Source organism: Bubalus kerabau, chromosome 8 (assembly GCF_029407905.1).
Source record: "Bubalus kerabau isolate K-KA32 ecotype Philippines breed swamp buffalo chromosome 8, PCC_UOA_SB_1v2, whole genome shotgun sequence".
Classification (NCBI taxonomy): Eukaryota; Metazoa; Chordata; class Mammalia; order Artiodactyla; family Bovidae; genus Bubalus; species Bubalus kerabau.
The window spans coordinates 97,572,042-97,591,712 of NC_073631.1; the positions used below are offsets into that span (position 1 = coordinate 97,572,042).

General features: G+C 43.6%; 2 protein-coding genes across 13 annotated transcripts in view; one reads left to right on the forward strand and one right to left on the reverse strand.

Annotated features, from left to right (window-relative positions):
- The window catches only part of MEST (mesoderm specific transcript), a 48,627-nt gene extending 33,020 nt beyond the window's left edge, over positions 1-15,607 (forward strand). For 6 of the 7 annotated variants that reach the window (XM_055590931.1, XM_055590937.1, XM_055590936.1 and 3 more), the window contains exons 2-12: positions 6,058-6,212; positions 8,029-8,108; positions 8,522-8,599; positions 8,723-8,859; positions 8,992-9,050; positions 10,148-10,188; positions 10,699-10,769; positions 11,019-11,120; positions 12,438-12,514; positions 13,346-13,409; positions 14,329-15,607. In XM_055590931.1, the coding sequence (XP_055446906.1) occupies positions 6,058-6,212; positions 8,029-8,108; positions 8,522-8,599; positions 8,723-8,859; positions 8,992-9,050; positions 10,148-10,188; positions 10,699-10,769; positions 11,019-11,120; positions 12,438-12,514; positions 13,346-13,409; positions 14,329-14,446 (982 nt within the window). In that variant the 3' untranslated portion in view covers positions 14,447-15,607. Of the gene's footprint in view, positions 1-2,844; positions 2,886-6,057; positions 6,213-8,028; positions 8,109-8,521; positions 8,600-8,722; positions 8,860-8,991; positions 9,051-10,147; positions 10,189-10,698; positions 10,770-11,018; positions 11,121-12,437; positions 12,515-13,345; positions 13,410-14,328 lie in introns of those variants that run through there. The other variant, XM_055590932.1, reaches the window with a different exon arrangement.
- Positions 15,608-15,860: 253 nt separating this feature from the next.
- COPG2 (COPI coat complex subunit gamma 2) overlaps positions 15,861-19,671 on the reverse strand; it is a 201,219-nt gene continuing 197,408 nt past the window's right edge. For all 6 annotated transcript variants that reach the window (XM_055590924.1, XM_055590925.1, XM_055590926.1 and 3 more), the window contains 4 exons: positions 17,858-17,955; positions 16,971-17,109; positions 16,577-16,675; positions 15,861-16,110 (listed from right to left, as the gene is read on the reverse strand). In XM_055590924.1, the coding sequence (XP_055446899.1) occupies positions 15,980-16,110; positions 16,577-16,675; positions 16,971-17,109; positions 17,858-17,955 (467 nt within the window). In that variant the 3' untranslated portion in view covers positions 15,861-15,979. The remainder of the gene's footprint in view (positions 16,111-16,576; positions 16,676-16,970; positions 17,110-17,857; positions 17,956-19,671) is intronic.

The window sequence follows — 19,671 nt, forward strand, 5'->3', positions numbered from 1 at the left end:
TCAGGCACTTAAAATGTTTTATACTTTGGGCCAGATTCTCCCCTGGTGGAGGAAGCTTCTCTCTGTAAGTCGAGCACAGTTAGAAAACTCATTAACTGTTTGGCTCCTGGGGCATTCTCTAGCATTTTCTCCTGGCTTTAGCCAAGCTGATCTCTCCTGGTATCCTCTGCATTTTTCAGACTCCTTGCCTGTGCGCTGGGAGGTTCTTCCAAACAGGAATGCTTCCTTCAGCTAAACGAGTTAGAGATTTGAAGTCCTTTGCAACCTACTTCTCCAAGGAAGGTTTTCCTAGCCCTGCGTCCGGGAGGGTTTGTGGAGAGCATTAGAATTTCACTTGTCTTTAAGCACTTCCCTTGTCCCCACCCCTCCCCCACCCCAGCGGTCTCCCCTCCTGTCTGCCCACTTGTTCCATGTGGGTGGACATGTTCCTTGGCTTTCAGAATAAGATCCTTTGTGAGCACGCAGTCCATTAAATACAAAATTTCCTTCATCTTGGATGCTGGTGCTTCTGGTGTGGTGAGAATAAAAGTAGGGAATTGCTTGTAGGACTCATAGGTTCCATTGACAATGACTATGAGAAACTATAATGCCAAGTTTGTTTTATATTGTTCTCTTAGTTAAAATAGGAAAGTCTTTATTTTGTTGAAAGGACTGATTTAAATTTTGCTCAGTAATTAATTCCGTCCTTAAAAGGTGGCGGTTCGTTAAAACAGGTAATCCTCTGCTTGTTAAGGGGAGTAATTGAAATTTCATTAAGTAACCAATTAAGGCCGTAAAGGGTTTAAATCCAGCGGTGGCTCCTCATATTCTTTAAGACAAATTGTAAACGCCTTAAGATGAAATACTCCTTCTAGCCTAAGTTTTTGCCTCTCAGCTCCGTAGCCCAAAGGGTTTGCAATTTTCCCCAAAGGTCATGCGGTCCTGCACCTCCGGTGCTTCTCGAATGCCGTCCCCTCTGGTTAGAATGCCCTTTGTCTCCGGTAAATGTCTATTCATCATTCGAAACAACCCTTTCCCCCTTCTCCTTAATTACTTCCTCCCCTGTGCGCCCTCAAATTCTTGCACTTATTCATGCAGTATTTATTAGGGGCCTGCTTTGTGGCCAGTGCCTTGGCGGGCTCTTGGGGATACAAAAGGTGAATAATACTTGGGCTCGGCCTTTGAGGGGCTTGTGTGTTGAGGGGAGGGGACCAACCTGTCACAAAACGTTGCCAGGAAATTAAAGGGAAATTTTAAGCCGTTGTCAGTTCTTGGGTGTCATCCCTACCAGATGGTCAACATCTCGCTTTGGGGTCGGGGGGAGCGGTTCCCGGGGCCATTTCTCCTTGGCCTTTGCACCGTTAGCTCTTAGCGTTCTGGAGGTGCTCAGTTAGCAGTTTCAGGAACCTCTGAGGCGACATCAGTAGAGGTGTACCCTGGGCCGCGCCGCACGTTTTTGGTGACAGCGTTCACAGACAGTGGTTTCTCCTGTGTCCAACTGGTGCCCCTCAGCTCCCTGGCACCCTGTGAGGTGCCCGGTGGCCTCGGCTGGCCGAGCCTTTCAAGCCCGGGATGTCGGGACTCTGGCTCGCCCGCGCTCTGGGCAGCTGAGCGACCGCGGTGGGCGCGAGTGGAAGGGAGGCCTGCAGCGCCCCCTCTGGAGGGAGCCGGCACCGCAGCCCGCACGTTTGTCAGGATTTCCATTTGCAGCCAAAAAACGGAACACACACTCTGATTCTCTACACTTTTCTCTTCAAAGGTACTTGATAAATGCCTTTTAAAGGATTGTGGATGAAGGGGGAAAAATCCTTCCCTCTTTTCGGTACCATTGGGACCCTCGCATTGTGATTCAGTCTTACACAAATAAAGGGCGCTTTAGTCTCATCTCCTGTGCCTATCACCCCTCCTGGCTCGGGTCGGGTCGGTGCTGGGAGTGGGTACCGCGGGAGGGCTGCGGCAGGGCTCGGGCGTGCGGACCACGTCGCGCTGCCGCAGAGGACAAGCCCGCGGCCGTGGCCGCGCGCGAAAAAGAGCCTTGGTTTTCCGCAAGTTTTGCCATCCCACCCACCCCTTTTTCTTTTGCTTCTGAGCGGCCGTCCCATGAATCCGCCGAATAGCTCAGAGGTAGGCCCAGCTCGGCTTAAATCCCCGCAATTAGGGACCTAGGAGGTGCTGGGAGCTTACGGACCGCTGCTTTGCCGCGGGCGCTTGTGCCGTGCCCCCCTGCTTCCGCGAGGATCGCCAGGCAAAAGCAGCAGCCCACAACCCTGGGTCTTAGTGCATTTGAGGTGGAGCGGCCACCTTTGGGGCTTGGAGGGGGGGGGCTTATGGGTGGTCTGGGAGTGGTGTTGGGGGGGGGGTCTCAGGAATTTGTGGTCTCTACCTGCATTGTTAATTCGCCGGAGGAGGGTTTTTGTTTGTAGAACCTGTGGTTCAGGGTAGGGGGCCGTGAAGGAGCAGTGGGGTGCTGGTGGGGTCAACACCCCTGAAAGTGCCCCCCCTCCAGAGCTGCACTAGGAGGGGCGCCAAGCAGCAGGGCTGCGAGGAGGGGAGGTGGCTTCAGCGGGAGGGGCACTGCGGCGCGGTGGGCGGGCCAGGGGCGGGGCGCGGGTGGGCTCTAAAAGTCGGTGCCCACTCGCTCAGCGCTGCCGCGGCCACGAGCACCTCCCGGTGCATCCCGGCGGGTGGCGCCTCCTCTGCGGCAACCGCGCCTTCGCGCATTGCCGCAGCGCCCACCCCGGTGGCCGCCTGCCGCGGCCGCGCCGCCCTCCTGGGCCGTGGGCTGCGCCCTGCCGCCGGCCAGCCCTGCACGGCTGCGGGCGCTGCGGCGCGCCCTTTGCTCTGGGCCGGCGTGCAGGCGGCATGGGCTAAGACACCACCATGGTGCGCCGAGATCGTCTCCGCAGGTGGGTGCGTGGCGGGCGCCAGGGGTGGGGTGGCGGTGGCAATGTGTGCCTGGCTTGGAGCCTCTGTCCCCAAATGGGTGCGGGCTAGCAGGTAAGACGTTGCCGGTCGGAGCTGGGGCTACTGGACCGCCACTCGTGCACTGGAGGGGAAAATCTCGGGAGGTCGGGAGGCATGTGTTCTTGTCCTCTGAGCCCGCTCTACCTGCTTGGGAGGAGATGTCTCGCCCGAATGCCGTAGAACGTTCAGAAGAATGCTGGAGTGTCCTAAATTAGGATTTCTAGACCCCGGTATCGCTCTGATGCAATTTAGAATTTCTAGACCCTGGGCGTCGCCCTGTGCGATTTAGGGTTTCTAGACCCTGGTATGCCCTAGGGTTAAGATTTTTAGACCCTGGTACTACTCTGATGTAATTTACAATGTTTAGACCTGAGTATCACCCTGACATGATTGAGAATTTTTAGACCCCGGCATCGCCATGGTGCAATTGAAGATTTTTAGATCCTCTCGTCACCCCTGCACAATTGACGATTTTTAGACCCCAGTACCCTCTTGGTGTAATTGAGTGTTTCTAGACCTGGGTTTCACTTGACGCGACGTAAGATGTTTAGACCCTGGCATCACCTTGGCGCGATTTAGGGTTTCTAGACCTGGGTTTTGCTTTGGCGTGATTTAGGGTTTGAAGACCCTGCGGTCGCTGTGGCGTGAGTTACCGCATAGGTGTGACTAGAACTGGCAGTGTGTTATCACCAAGGCGTAAGTATTTTTTAGATTTAAGTAACAGGAAGCCAAGTGAGAATGATGTGACCAAACTGTCATAATATTACACATGAATTATTTGCACTGGTTTACAAAGTATTGGGCTTCCCAAATGGCGCAGTGGTAAAGAATCCTCCATTTGATGCAGGAGACGCAAGAGACGCAGGTTCCATCCTTGGGTTGGGAAGATCCCCTGGAGAAGGAAAGATCCCCACTCCAGTGTTCTTGCTTGAAAAATTCCATGAACAGAGGAGACTGGTGGGCTACAGTCTATGGGGTCACAAAGAGTCGGACACGATTGAGCAACTTAGCACACACACACACATGCACAAAGTAGCTCATAGTCTCATCTCGATGCTGTAAAGTGGGCAGGTTTGGTGGTATTAAATGTGTGCATTTTTCCTATTTACAAGATAAAGGCTCGTAAATGTTCATTAATTTCTGGGACGTTTGTTACTGGCATTTGCTGAATTTATATTCTTAATTCTTGGCTCATCAAATAATGGAGATTTTAGTCAAAAAATGTTTAATCCATTTTACCTACTGACTGCCTGATTGCTTTCATACTAACAATCCTAAAATATTATTAGGGGCATTTTTACTGAAGTAATTAAATTTATGGCTTCGTGAGGGGTTGCCTCTTTGCATTCTTAGAGTAAAGGAGAAGGAAGAGATGGTGGATGGTGGTCCAGAAACAGCGTCTGTTCATTCCTGGGGCTACCACTGCCCACCCCCCCCACCCCCCGCCCCTTCAACCCCAGGAATGGAGGGGGGAGCCGCCGCCTGCTCCTCTCCTCTAGTATCCCCTCCCTGACTCTCTGCTGAGTCACTGCAGATACACAGCTGCTGGAACCTGTAAATGAATGAGAAGTATGGGGAGATCAGGAAGGATGAAATGCGCAGGTGAAAATGTATGTCCAGGACAGGTAGCATGGAGAAATGATAACCTAAACCTAATAATACCTTTTGACACCTCACCTTTTAAGGAGACAATGGGATGCAGCCTATTACTGTTACAGGGTGAATATTGTGATATAATGATCATGTTCAGGGTACTTCTTCTAATCATTTGTTAATCTTTCTACCTTAAAAGAACCAAGTCACTGACTATTTTATGGACATATACTTCGGGAGAGGGGGGGAAGACTGCCTTGGTATGCCTTAAAATAGGCAAAGGAGCTGAGATTCTCTGTGGACATAAAACCACAAGTTATTAAAAAAAGAACAGCTCTAAAATAAATAAATATTAGTATGTTAGGGATTGTGACCAGATTATAGGTAATATGGTGGAAGGGTGTGTGTCCAGACAAAGCCATTTCCACCAGGGCTTTCACAATGAATTCCGCTTGTTTATAGTTCTGTGTTATTCGTAATTCTTAGTTTTAGGAGGTATTTCCTTCCATTCTGGCTACTTTTAAGAGAACATCCATTCTACTGATAATTCTTTCTTTGGTGACCCTCAGGAGTTATAAACTAGAAACTGAGGGGACTGTTTTTAATTCCTGTTTAGCACTTGTCATTGTGGATAAACTGACCTGGACCTTCAAAGTCATGGGCATGAAAAAGTTGGGTGTGTAAATCACTGCCCTCCTCCCCAAAACAAAATCAGTTCTCAGATTCTCTGCCTCCTTTTGGGTGTGGGGGCAGATGGGGAGTAAGGAGCATGCTAATAAATAAATAGGGGTGCTTCCTTAAGAGTGCTAAAAAAAGCAGAAATAAAATCTGCTGCTCCACTGCCTTAAGAGATTAGATATTCAGGGTCATGACAAAGCTGCTTATGTTGGAATGTACAAAGCACCTATCTTCTTACTTTCACACTCTTTACCCCTAGCAGTTTCTCAGCCCAAATCTATATAGTAGTATCAAACTGGGCTTCACTGGAGTCAGAGGGCTGATAAATACTAGAAAATCAAGAGCAGCTCTCTGCTTAAGGACATGTGATGTCACTACGTATTTTTTTTAATGAGTTAAAAAATATATATTTAAAACATTTTACTGGGGGGGGGGGCCAGTGGGTAGGTGGTAGAGCTTTTAGAGTAAATATGAGGGAAATACCCCCATCCCCCCAGGAATGCCGTGATAAAAGCCAATGTAGTTACTTAAGTAACTTGTCTTCCTTTTACTTTATATAAAAACCTCTACAGCACAAGGGGAGGGGCTGCAGAGTTAAAGTGGGGAGAAGTTGAGGGGGAAAGTTACGTATGAAAATAATCTATTTTCCCTTAAAATTAGAACGACGACCAAATACGGCAATGGCCGTAGGAGGCAGAGTACATTTTCTGCCATGGTTGACATGCAGGACAAGGCAGTCACCACACAGCGCAGAAATCCACCCACTACTTGACCGGTTTGGGGCTTGCAGATCGTGCGCATTGTCACCTGACTGCTCACACCAGGTTTCTGATTTTCCTACAGGATGCGGGAGTGGTGGGTACAGGTGGGGCTGTTGGCGGTGCCCCTGCTTGCGGCCTATCTGCACATCCCGCCCCCGCAGCTTTCCCCTGCTCTTCACTCATGGAAGTCGTCAGGCAAATTTTTCACCTACAAGGGACTGCGCATCTTCTACCAAGGTAAGAACAGGGCTCTTTGGAAGACTGCATGTAAAAGGTCCCACGGGTCCCACCGAGGTAGTTATTTTGGGTCCATTGGTCTCTGTCGCCCCTCCGTGATGGAGGCAAAAACCCTTTTTTTTTCCTGTGCAGTGTTCATTTGGAGGAATGGACTAATTTCTCTCATTACCTTGACAGCAGGGAAGCTCACAGAAAACTGCTGGGAGGGAGAGAGGGTGGTGGAATTGAGATTCCTGTCTGCAGACTGACTTGTTCATTTACTTTGCGGTCTGGTTTGTATTGATAGACAGTACTGGCTTTCTCTTGTGAGCGCCCCTAGTGTCAGGTAATATAAACAGCATTCATAGACACAGCTACCAGTGGTTCTGTTCCTCCCCCACCCTGGAGTTTTATTTTTCTATAAAGATTATTTCTTATATGCATAACTGAATGTGATTTAAATATTATACCTTTGTATAAATTAACTTGCTAATAATTATTGTCATGACTGCTACTTATCGACTGCTAATTACCTTATGGTAGACATTGAATTATGTTTTCAACCCTCATTATTTCATTTAATCTTTACAACAGTACTTGGAGGTAGGTGCTGTTCTTCTCATTTTATAGGTAGAGAAAATGAGAAATGAGATCGGAAAAGATTACTTTTGGGCGGGGGTCAAGAGCAATAACGAAAAATGTTTGTCATAAACCGTTTTTCATTATTGCTCCTGACCTCCTCTCATTTGCTGTATTCAATAAAAAGTAAGTACATAATTTTCTCTATGTTGGTCACTTAGATTGTTTCCAGTTTTTCAGTGCTTTAAATAGTTAATGTTGAGGGTAAATCTTCATGTATGTGTTAATTTTTTCCTTATTTTTTTTCAAACAGTACTACTTGTAAATGAAATGATTTATTTGTGTGGAGTCTCAAGACTAAGACGTCTAGGCTAAAGTATATAAAATTTTTAATTGCTTCTAACAAATTATTTTTATAAACCTCATTATCAAATTCTCATGCCAGTGGTGGTATATGAATCTATCAGTTTTAATCTAATACTATTAGCAAGGCTCCTTACTCTTTAAATGCTTGGCTAATATAAAAGATGTTTATACATTTAAAAATGTTCATGATTATGTTGATTAACCTTTTTTATAGTTGTTAGAATTTTGCAGTAGTCGAGCATTACGCTTTTAATATTCGACTGAGTCTCCAATGCGGGAAATGATAGTGTTGGGCAAACAGCATAAACTGAGCTCACTGAGTGGAAAAGAGTTACTATATTTTAGGGAATTTTTGTGAGGCTGTTCATTACTAATAGGTACACAGAACTTGTAGTTTGTAAATTGTGAGTGTACTTTTAATAACTGAAACTTTACTGTGGAAAAGCAATTTACATAACAATAATACAGAATAAAGGGAGAAATAGGGAAATATTTTAAAAACCTAGGTGAAAGTAAGCAGTCTGCCATCAAGTATTTTCATATAAAGTGAGCTATTTACATTAAAAAAAATTGAAGTATAGTTGATTTACAATTAGTTTCAGTGTAGAACATTAGTGATTCAGTATTTTTATAGACTATGCTCCACTTAAAGTTTTTATAAAATATTAGCTGTATTTACAATTTTTAAGTATACTGGATAAAAGAAAATAGTTATCAAATGCCTGTTCTTACCTAAAGCAATAAGCTTGCATTTTAAAAAGAAATGTATTATTTTAACGTCATTAATTTGGTGAGTGTTTCTTGACCTTTATACCAGATTACTTAGATTTTTTTTACATCTTCAAAGTTATTTTCTTACAGAGTTGGCCTAACTGTTCTCTCTCCTTCCCAGACTCTGTGGGTGTGGTTGGAAGTCCGGAGATAGTCGTGCTTTTACACGGCTTTCCAACATCCAGCTATGATTGGTACAAGGTAATAAAATCAGACTTCTGGGTCCTACTATGCCTTTAAAATCCAAAATCAAGGATTTTCTTGCAACAACAGAAGGCTTTTACGTATCTGAGTTGCTTAATAAAATAGGATTAAATGTAGAACAGTTTCTCATTTACTGTAAGGGAGTAAAAAAAAAAAGTCTTTGGCAATCTGGGAGGGATCATTGCCAAGTTAAAAAGTGCTCGAGTTCCTCCATCAATGGAGATTAATTATTAGGAATAAAGCACTTTCCGAGAGGATCATTTGTGGGCCTGTGGTGGTTTCATGAGACTTTCCCTTTATCAAAGGCTGTTTGTTAAGCTGAGATAGGGATGAAACTCCTTTGTTCCTGTAGGTTGGAGATGAGGAGGAGCAGGATTAGAAGGACCAAACCATCCCTTTCTCTCTTGTAGATTTGGGAAGGTCTGACCCTCAGGTTTCATCGAGTGATTGCCCTTGATTTCCTAGGCTTTGGCTTCAGTGACAAACCGGTAAGCGGCATCTAGATGGTACAGCGTTGAGGGGTAGGGGTAGGTGAGGATGAAGGGATCGGCCTGGCAGACAGACCTGCAGCCTCGACTTCATCCTGTGTGTCTGGGCTCTCCTTTCTCTAGAGGCCGCATCACTATTCCATATTTGAGCAGGCCAGCATCGTGGAGGCACTTCTGCGACATTTGGGGCTCCAGAGCCGCAGGATCAACCTGTTGTCTCACGACTACGGGGACACCGTGGCTCAGGAGCTGCTCTACAGGTCAGTAAGGCTGTGACTTTCCTACAGGTCGTACTCGTCTAAGATGGTAGAAGTGCATTCTTTCTGGCCCTTTTCCCTCTTGGGAGTTCGTCTTCACTGGCTCAGTTAGCTGTGTTTCCCTCCCCTCTCTAGATTCAAGCAGAATCGATCTGGTCGGCTTACAATCAAGAGTCTGTGTCTGTCAAACGGAGGTAATTGCATGGAAGAGGGTGGGAAGCGAGGTGTAGCCTAGAAGGGCCACGTTTAGAAACGGCAGTGACGTCTAAATGGTCGTCTGATGGTACTGCAAACAGACCCACAGAAAGGAGTGGATCTTTACCTCTCCTGTGCCATGACCACTTTTGTAGTCTGAAGAGATTTACTGACCCTTTCTCAGAATAATATTTTTTAATATAGAAAATAAGATTACAAAGGAAACTGATTATCTTGATATAAGTTAATAAAAAGATGTGTTACCGTAAGATAGGGTATAGTAAGATTTTTAAATGTGTTTAATGCATATTCCAGCAAGATCTCAGGGTGGGTCTGGTAACAGCTGTAATTAGAAGCAGTGGGGAGTGCAGATGATGCTTCACCATCTCTGCGACAACTGCGGTGGGTTCTGCAGACTGAAGATGAAGCCACACGTGCTTCTAACACTGTCGTGGTTTGTGTCGGAAACTCTCAATTCACAGCAGTGCCAAGTTTCAGTTGCAAGTTAGAGAACCCTTAATTAGACCTTTTGCGGATGTTTCCTGTTCTTTGCCTGCCATTGAGCCTGGCTTGTAAATCCATGAATATATCCAGGTGTCCCTCAAATACCTTAGACTACCTTAAGGGCAGATGGGGAGAGGAATCTTTTTATCAGTCATGCTCATAGATTTCTCCCACAGACTCTAGGGGAAAAAAAAAAAAAAAGGAAATGGAAAAACTAGGTTTAAGGACCTACACTTCCTGAAAAATCTCTGGTTTCCTTTGCAGCCCCAAACAGTAACAACACTATGCATTCCAAGGAATGGGTGGAATCACTAAGGGGAGCAAGTCTAGTCATTGCCAGTGTGGATGACTGAGACATATTTTTCCCTTTTCTCTGCAGTGGGGAAAGTAATTCCAGTGGGATAGAATCTGACCTGGTAAACACAATTCCCTGGAGAATTAATAAATGACAGTACTAAGTTTTTATTTGTAATTCTGTTTTTGGCAGTAACAGCCACTAAGGTGATTAATAGGGTGACTAGCCTTTGATGATGAGTCTCTGTTTGGCCTAAAATTGTTGGTAAATGACTAACTTAAGTCTCTTCTCCTACAGGTATATTTCCTGAGACTCACCGTCCTCTCCTTCTACAAAAGGTTGGTTACTCCATCGACCAGCTCTTTAATAGTTTTTCAAATTTATACTGATCTATGTAATGCTGGAACCTTTACAAGGGCCCATACCTGCTGCCACAGGCTGTAGTTAAAAAATCTATTTCTTCCTGAACTTACATGTTAATAAAGTTAATTTTTTCCTTAATAAAGGAAAAGCAAAGCAGTAGAAATAACCCTAAACAAAGCTTTATTTCTGAAAATGAGATCAATAACTATTTTTGGAGAAATACAGCTATCTAAAGACTTAGGATATTAGCATGATGTTTCAACAAAATGGGATCCTAAAATCAAATATATCAGTGTAGAATGTAATCTTAAAGGAAATTAGAAGTAGGTTTGTCATCTATGAGAAAAGAATGTGGGTAAGCAAATCAAGAAACTGAAATCCAGTGGATTTAGTTAAAGTCCTTTTTTAGTTCCTATGTCAAACTTTATATCCTGGCTAGTTGTCTTCTTTCCTTGGAATCCTGACTTTTACTTTTATACCTGTAGCTTCTCAAAGATGGAGGCATGCTGTCACCCATCCTCACACGGTTGATGAACTTCTTCGTATTCTCTCGAGGGTAAGTTATTGTTAAAGATGGACTTACTTCAGCCCAGGAACAGTGTAGTGAAAAGTTGCTGCATTAAAGCTCTGGGCCAGATCTTAGGGCTTGATACTTTAAAGGTGTTGACCACTTGCCAGGCAAGTAGTAGGAGGAATTCATAAAAACCAGTCAAGGGTTGGACATAGGTGACCTGAAGTGCCAATCATACTTGATGTACTGAGCTCTTCTCACACTTAACCTTTCTGCTTTTTTGGACTTATTCAGTCTCACCCCCGTCTTTGGGCCATACACCCGACCTTCTGAGAGTGAGCTGTGGGACATGTGGGCAGGGATACGCAACAATGATGGGAACTTGGTTATTGACAGGTAAGAAATAACCTTTGTTTTGGTTTCCAGAGACACTTATTTGGGGAAGTAGGGAAAAGATGTGGGATTGTGTTCTGTGCTTTGCTTTCATCACTTCCAAGAAGAGTGCTTATGACGTATGAGGCAAACCAAGAAGTCCTGCTCTGTACTTTCAAGGAAAGAAATTGAGAATAGTAACCACTGAGCCTAAGCCATTTGGTACAAAAAGTCTGGATAAACAACTGCAAATTCCAGTGCTAATTCAGTTTGTAACTGGCTGATTGACTGGTAAACTGTCTTTGGACCTTTTGTCAATAGTAAGTGCTTCAAAATGTATAATTCTGAAAGGTGCCTAATTCCTCTCTCAAAGTACAGATTTCTTTTTTGCATCCTTTCTATAGCAACAGGGACTGAGAAGGGAGGATTCTCTGTCTTGTGCAAAGAATTCCCATCCTTTGGTTCAAATGAGAATGTAGCTGCTTTCACAGAGGGACCTTGAGATAGGATATCCGGAACTGCTTGGGATATGGCCTCTTCGCCAGCTGGGTCAGTGTAGCTTCCAGTGTTTTAACTGGTGGCTCTGCTGGGAATTGTGAGGTCGAAGGAGTCATTCCTCTTCCTCACCTCAAACTCACCTGGGATCCTTGAAGATTCATTTTAATATTAAAAAAAATTGGAAAACAGAGGCCTCTTTTAAAATTCCCTTGTATTTTCAAGAAAGTTCTACAAGGTGATGTTTTAAGTTCACAAAAACAGTTGCCAGGCACAGTTATTAGAGCACATGAGTTTGAGTTCTGACATCTTACACTGTGGGAAAAGGGCTCCTCCTCCATTTTATCTGTGGATAATGCAGGAGATGAAGCTTTGTGCTCATGAACTTCTTCTACCCTGAGAATTTTAGAAGCAGATGTCAATTTACAGATCTTGTAGTTGAGTCCTCTTAAAGATGAGAAAACTGAGGTGAAAGGTTACTAACAACTTTTGAGTCACAGAACTAGTTAGTGGTGGAGCCAAAATCAGAACTTTAGACTCAGACTTTAGTCACTTTTAATCCAAAGTAATTTCCAGCCTTCCTAGATCTCAGTCCCTGCTTCATAAACACAGAGAACCATTAATTCTGACATTGATAGTAGGCATGATCACTGCCATAGCTACGTAGTAGTGAACTCCAGAGGTTAAGAGAAATGAGTAAGTTAAGTGGGCCATTCCCAGGAATAGCAAGGTGCTTCTGGATTAAGAAAACATAGATTGTGTTCCTTGTGGTTCCTGTCAGGCCTTTGCATCCACAGAACAATAGAAGTTTCCTGTTTTACTCTTGCTGACTTGTCTGTCCTGCAGTCTCTTGCAGTACATCAATCAGAGGAAGAAGTTTAGAAGACGCTGGGTGGGAGCCCTTGCCTCTGTATCTATTCCCAGTGAGTATTTCTGTGTTACTTCCTGGCAGGAAAACTGAGGGACCATGGGCTTAAATAATTGCCAGACCTAGCAAATCAAGATACAAGATACCCGGCTAAATTTGAAAATAAATTTCAGATAAACAACAGATATGTATTTAGGATAAGTATATGCTGTGCAGTATTTGAGACATACTAAAAAAAATTCATTATTTGAAGTTCAGATATAACTGGCCACCCGTATTTAATCTGGAAACCAGGGACATGTGTTGTAGAGAAGTATATAAAATACTGAGTTCCTGTCGCAGAAGGCGTTGGTGTCTGTCAGTGCGATTAGACCACTTTCTGTGCGTTGCACTGTCGGTAGTTGCCACGTTCAGTGCTGAACTGCTGGGACGACAGTGTTTAGATTACTAATCGAGAGGCTTATAGGTGGTTTCTGCTCATTTGTCTTTTCATTCCTATGGATTTAAAAACAGTGCATGGTCTCACATAGAATAATTAGTGTTCAGGATATCATTGGTTGATTTCAAATGTCAAGGGTCAATTACAAGTGAAGAGAGACTTAAAAGAATGACAGTCTCCTGGATTTATAAAATGGAAATGTTGGAAGTGGGGCTTATACCTTTTGGTCCAGGGCAAAGAAGAGAGGAAGAGAATGAATGGGTATTTATAGGTGAAAAGGTCTCAAATGGACTAATTTTTAGGCTTATTCTCATATGTTCCTTGTAAACTACTTATTGAAAGAAGCTACGTTTTCTATTATTAAAAAATTATTTAAAGAAAAAATTTTTGAGGGGTAATTTTATGGTGTGAGAGCTGTTAATAATTCATTTCTCTCCCTTCTCCTAGTTCATTTTATCTATGGGCCATTGGATCCGGTGAACCCCTATCCCGAGTTTTTGGAGCTGTACAGGTGAGTCTCCCTCAGGGGTCTTTGTTTTCCTGACAGTGGTGAACAGGATTGCCCGTTGAGGGCTGTTGCACTCTGTTGTCTCTGACCTCACTGGCTATATTATTCATCTAGGAAACACTTAATAGAGGATGAACTGGGGAAATCTTAACTCTCACATAGTGTAAAGATCAAGAAATTCAGTTATACATTCTCCTGGTTTATACAGCCTGTTTTCACTATCATGGTTATCAGTCTACATGTGTCACTCTACATGTTCCAAGGTGTACAGGTAAGAAAAAGCTATTGTGTGAACCAAGGAATGGAAGTGGATATATTTTAAATGTTTGCTTTAAGTTTGATTGTAAAGCCAACTCATTGGCCTCAGCTGCGGAGACTCTGCGGGAAGAAAGAGCTGTGGAAAAGTGCCTTCTCAGGTTGTTCTTCTCTCTAGGTACTTAGTCGGAAGGTGTCGGAATATGAGTGCTTGATTGACAATGTCACATAAAAATGTTCCATACCTTCACATGGCCTAGTAGAAACAACCCAGTAGTAAATAGCTTGCATTTAATTTTAAACAGACTACCCTCTCATCTCCTCAGGGTAAGCAAGGTCTTTTGTCTTCACTCACAGTGAGTTGCTGAGTGGCCACTTACCTAAGGAGCTGGGAGTCATCCTGCTCTGACCCATGTTGCACATGTGTTGTATTTTCACATTGTGGTCTGTTGGAATATTTAAAAACTAGTCTGTATACATTATAAATGGAATTGGCGTGTTTATCTGCCTAAAGATACAATTCCAAAGTAGAAGGTGAATAAGCTCTTTGTTGGTTCTTTCCAGTGTGGTATGTCCGCAGGGGCATTTACTAGGGCTGCCCACTGGCTTACACCCCTCTCCCTCCCTCCAGCCTCAAGTTCACCTCCATGCTGTTCTCTTCCACTAGGAAAACGCTGCCGCGGTCCACAGTGTCGATTCTGGATGACCACATTAGCCACTATCCACAGCTAGAGGATCCCATGGGCTTCTTGAATGCATATATGGGCTTCATCAACTCCTTCTGAGCTGGAAAGAGTAGCTCCCCTGTATTCCCTCCCCTGTTCCCTTATCTGTCGTGTAATCCACTTAGGAAGAAATGCCCAAAAGAGGTCCTGGCCACCAGACACTATTCTCTCACTAAAGTCCACCTGACTCACACTGGTGAACAGCACATAGTAAAAAGCCAGCAGAAGCTGTAAGGTGACCGGATGGTCCACCTCCCATTCCTTTGACATCTGATCAAGTGTATGGACTTGCCTTTGTCTTTGTGTTACACAGGAAATTATGATGGGCACTACCACTCACTGATGCAGAAAGATAGATATTCTTTTGCATAAAAGTCTTTGAAACACTTCTATGGACTTTTCTGAAGTATTTGGAAATGCTGATTTCTGGCCTGGTTTGGAATTATCTAAAGGTGCTGCCTTCCCCTTGCCTCGAATGGCTTTGAGTTCTCTAAGTGGTACAGCTTCAAGTGAGAGTGAGTTTCCCTTGTCATAACTTTGGATTTAGTTTCATTAGCTGCTTCTAGTTGTAGACGTTTTGTTAGACTTTGGTTTAAATAATGCAGTATTCTAAGTATACTTCAAGACTATGATTTCCCTACACTTATTATATATATAAAGATACTAAACCAGCAGATACTCTAGCAGACCTTAAACATTTCATTTGAGTAAACTGAACTAAATCCAAGCTATTTACAGAATTTCCTAAAATCACAGGACATTAAAGACAGTAGCCTTTGTGCCAGAGATTTACTGTTATTTTGCTGTTAGAACTGATCCTTCCAGCTAATAACAGTCAGACTCTTCATACCTCAGTGCATAGAAGCATTGTCCCTCCTGAGCTAGTGGAGAGGAGGGGAACGTTGTACAGTCCAAGTCACCAGGCTGAATGTATACTGACTGCTTAACTTCTCGTTGGTTGTCCCAGAGAGGGTTTCTCATGTAGCTCAGCAGTTCCTGTACTTTACAGACAGGAAAGTTCCAGAAACTTAAAGAACAAAGTCTGAAAGGCCTATGAGCAAATGGTGCTGAATACTTTTTTTTAAGCCGCAGTTTCATTGTCTTAGTAGTTAAAGCAGGATCATTAAGTGGTGATTTATATATTTTTTTTATTAGCAACTTCAAGTATAACAACTGGAATAAGTGTTTATTTTCTATTAATAAAAATGAATTTTGACAAAAGTGGACTCTGGCTCCCCCTCCCCCACCACCCCTCTGGGATAAAAGCTTTCCAACATTGCCAGGAGCTTTCAGATACACATTAAAGAATTAAATGAAGTTAAGCAGCTGGGGTATAGGATAGTATTTGATTTTCAAGCTCACCAAAAGCTGTACTATCATACCAAAGCTGACCAAGTGTATTAAAAAGGAACAACAACAGAAAGACATGCACAAAGACAGATGTTTGCTTGATCTGCTGGCTCAGGGCCAAATATTTAATTTGTTTTTGAAGTCATTAATTTTTAAAAGTATGATTCTGGGAAATTCATGCCAATAGCCTGAAAGCCCACCGACAGTGAAGGGTACATCAATTTCAACTCGCCCAGTAAAACCTTATCCAACAGAAGCCAAGATAACATCTACAGGTGTTCCCTCTTTGCTTCTGACAGTCACCTGCATGGTCACCCCATCTGCTAAGGCCAGCCTGGACCTCACCAATAAATCATAGCCACCTCTGTATACACCTGAGAGGAAAAGAAGTGAGGAAACCATGTTAAGAACTCAAAACAAGCTCTCAATAATGAAACTTCTCATGCTCTGCCTGCATTTCCTTTCTATTAGTTTAGCTTTTCTAGAGATTTGTGCCTATGGTGGGAATTGAATCCTACATACAGATTCTAAATACTCTTTTATATTCCCATAATACCAGGTACATAGAAGGTATTCAGTAATACTGATATGGAGTACTTAAGGTGGGGGCACTGGTAGCTATAGGAGAGATTTAAGTGCTTTGGGCCAAATATGCATCTTAAGAGAACAACTTAAGAACAGCACACAAATTAAACAGCTAAAACATTATTCAGTTTGATGGGGCTTCAAGCTGTAACTCTGCTAACAATGGGACAGTAGCAGGGCATGAGATGCCCATGCACATCCCTTCCTATCAAATTCTGCAACAAAATAAAGAAGAAATCTGATAAAGGTTCTTACCTGCCAGATAGAGGGAATGGGAATTCTTGTTCTCAGGCACTTTGTCTGACCTCTCACATGGCTGCATGCCCAGAAATGTGATGATGTTGTTGACAGCTTCTGTGTTGAGAAGATGGATGCAGCAATATCAGAAAAGGTCAGCATAGGGGTTTGGCTCTGCACTAGTTTGGGGTGGGGGGGTGGGCGATAGAGGTGGGGACTGGTGGTGGTGTGTGCAGGGAGGTGACTGGACTGGAAGTGGGCTGACTCAGATGATGAAGACAGGGTTCTGGCCTCTTAAGTGAAACAGTTGGTGAAGTATTTAAGAAAAGGGAGTCCTTCTGGAATAACAAATGTGCCTATTAGGTGTTAGACTGTTATCAGGCAATACACTATTAAGGAAAATAGTTCTTACCTTCAAGAGTTTTGGTAGAACTGAGGGCAAAGGTCTCCTCTTTCTCAAAGGTGCTGCCAACCTCCTCCCAGGCAGCAGCAAAGTTAGGCTTCATTACCTTCTGAATGTGGTCAGACACAGTCACTTCAAGATCTTCTAGCTAGTAGGTTAACAAGCAGGGGTCAGAAAATGAACACCCTCTCAGTTCAGAACCAACACAGTAGAAACTAGTTCATTTGGTTTTATCATCCTGCATTATATCCTTTGCAGGAACCTAGGAAAAGCTACTAAACTCAACTAAAACTTCAGACTAGTTTGAAGTTCTGTAGTCTGGATAAGTCAAACAGCATAGGCCCTGACAAAGGAAAGCAAAAAACCAGGTTGTTTGGCAAGACCTGTATTCAGATCAGCATCTGTAGCACTGGGGTAGGTACAGAGCAGTCACGTTCCCACATATCACCACAGAGTTCAGGCTGTATGCGGCCTTCTGAACTCTGCATTCTCTAATGGGTAGATTTTTCCATAATAAAACTTTCCCTGAATTCTTTGAAGCCTTTGCCATCCATGATGTGGCTACAAGTAAATTAAAAGTTGCCAAACAAAACAAAAAAAATCCCAATTCTCAATACTTTAAATAAAACTGATCTCAATGAAGATCATGTAATTATTTTCATCTCTGAATTATCCCTATTAACAAAGACATTAGAAAGGGTAAGTTTTGCATTAACCAGTCATGGGGTAAATCCCATGACAGATTAACCCAGGTCCTCCTCAGCTGTAGCATGTTTGAGAAGAATACAGTCCCATAAGTTCATGTCAGATGTTCCTAGAAAAATGTTCTCTCTGGACAGAAGTCACTCAATGGAGCAAGGGGTCAGAATGAGTCCCTCTGTGCAGGGGAGACTCACCACGTACTCGTCGTCATACCCCTCCTCGGTGGGAGCCCCCGTGTCAGGGTCGCAGTCCCGGACGGTGAACTTCATGGTGCAGCTAAAGGTGCCTGCAGCTGAGGAGACAGAGCAGGCAAGCCTGTGTCAGGGCCGCACAGGCACACGGGCTCCAGCAGTAACCTGGGAGGCACGGTCTGCCCTTGGCTCTGTGTTCTGAATTATCAAGTGAAACATATGTAGGCTGTTCTCTAGGGTCATAGTTCTCACAAGACGCCTGTGGGCTGGACTTTGAAATCTGTTTCCTGCTGCAAGTCAGAATAGTACAGAAACAAGACTTGAGCAAAATTCTGTTTTTATATTCAGATAAGGAAAGCAGGGGGTCAAGCTCAGTGGTAAAGCATCTGACTATGGATCAGGAAAGCAGCAGGGGAGACACTTTCCAAGGAACTTTCCACCACACCAGGCAAAACATTAAAAGCCACTGGTTTACGAGCTGACAAAGCATCAAGTATGGATAGTTACAAGCACACAGATCATTAACCCTGACAAAGTATATCAAAGTCTCAGTATCTTTTACAAATAATCATATCTAGAGATTGTGGACCAACAGTGGATTTACAGATCACCAGAATGAACTTGCAGTATGTCAACTTTCAACCTGTAGTGAGTAGGTCAGCAATGAAGTTCTAATATTGGCAAAGTCAGTGTCGTACAATGGAAGAGCAAGTGGGCAATGATATGTTTTGAGATAATCAGCGGAAACAATAAGAAAAGAAGGACAGTGAAGTCTTCAATAAGAAGATAGGATTTTCTAAATTGTTTGAAGGAGGGTATTTATTAATCATGGATGAAGAAAAGGCACATAGGGTCTAGTCCATGGACTGGAAAAGGATTAACAGTTTAAACAGTTTCGTGTGTGTGTATGAAACTGTGGAGTTAGAAAGCTGGGGGACAGTGTGTGTGTGAGAGAGAGAAAGAGAGAGAGAGAGAGAGAAACTATGGAGTTAGAAGGCTGGGGGACAGTGTGTGTGTGTGAAACTGGGGAGTTAGAAAGCTGGGGGATAGGCAAGGACAGGAAAGAACAGACTCGGATTGTGTGTGTGTGTGTGTGTGTATGAGAGAGAGAGAGAGAGAGAAACTGTTAGAAAGCTGGGCAAGGACAGGAAAGAACAGACTCAGAGTGTGTGTGTGTGTGTGTGTGTGTGTGTATGAGAGAGAGAGAGAGAGAGAGAGAGAAACTGTTAGAAAGCTGGGGGACAGGCTAGGAAAGGAAAGAACAGCCTCAGATGTAAAGACCATGTGTGACAGGTTGGAGAGTGGGACTTTCATTTGCTCAGTCTTAACTTTAGTAAACTCCCTCCATTCAAAAATATAGAAAATGTCAATACATTTATAATGTAAAGGTGCAAATAAATGTGCCAGGCCCTTAGGTAAAAAGATGACTAAGACATGATCTCTCTCCCCACAGCTGATTGTCTAGGAGTTGAATAAGAATGTGTGAGAGGTCTACCTCTATATACCTGTTGGCATTACAATTCAATGCTATAGACTCTTTAATGTAAGCTTTAACAGAGTGCTATGTGGGAGTTCAGGATTAACAGCCTGGGGAAATTACAACAAATTTGAATGGATGTACAGTTTAATTGGATTCTCAAAAGATGCAAAAGAGCTTCAGCAAGCAGAGGAAGGTACACAAGCCAAAGGAAAGAGGCCAGAAAGGCATGGTATAAATGGAAGCAGTATGAGAGATGGTAGTACATAGGTGCTGAGAAGAGAATCTGTTTAGGAACAAATATGAAATACTTTATACTTCCAAGGAAGGAGGAGGAGAA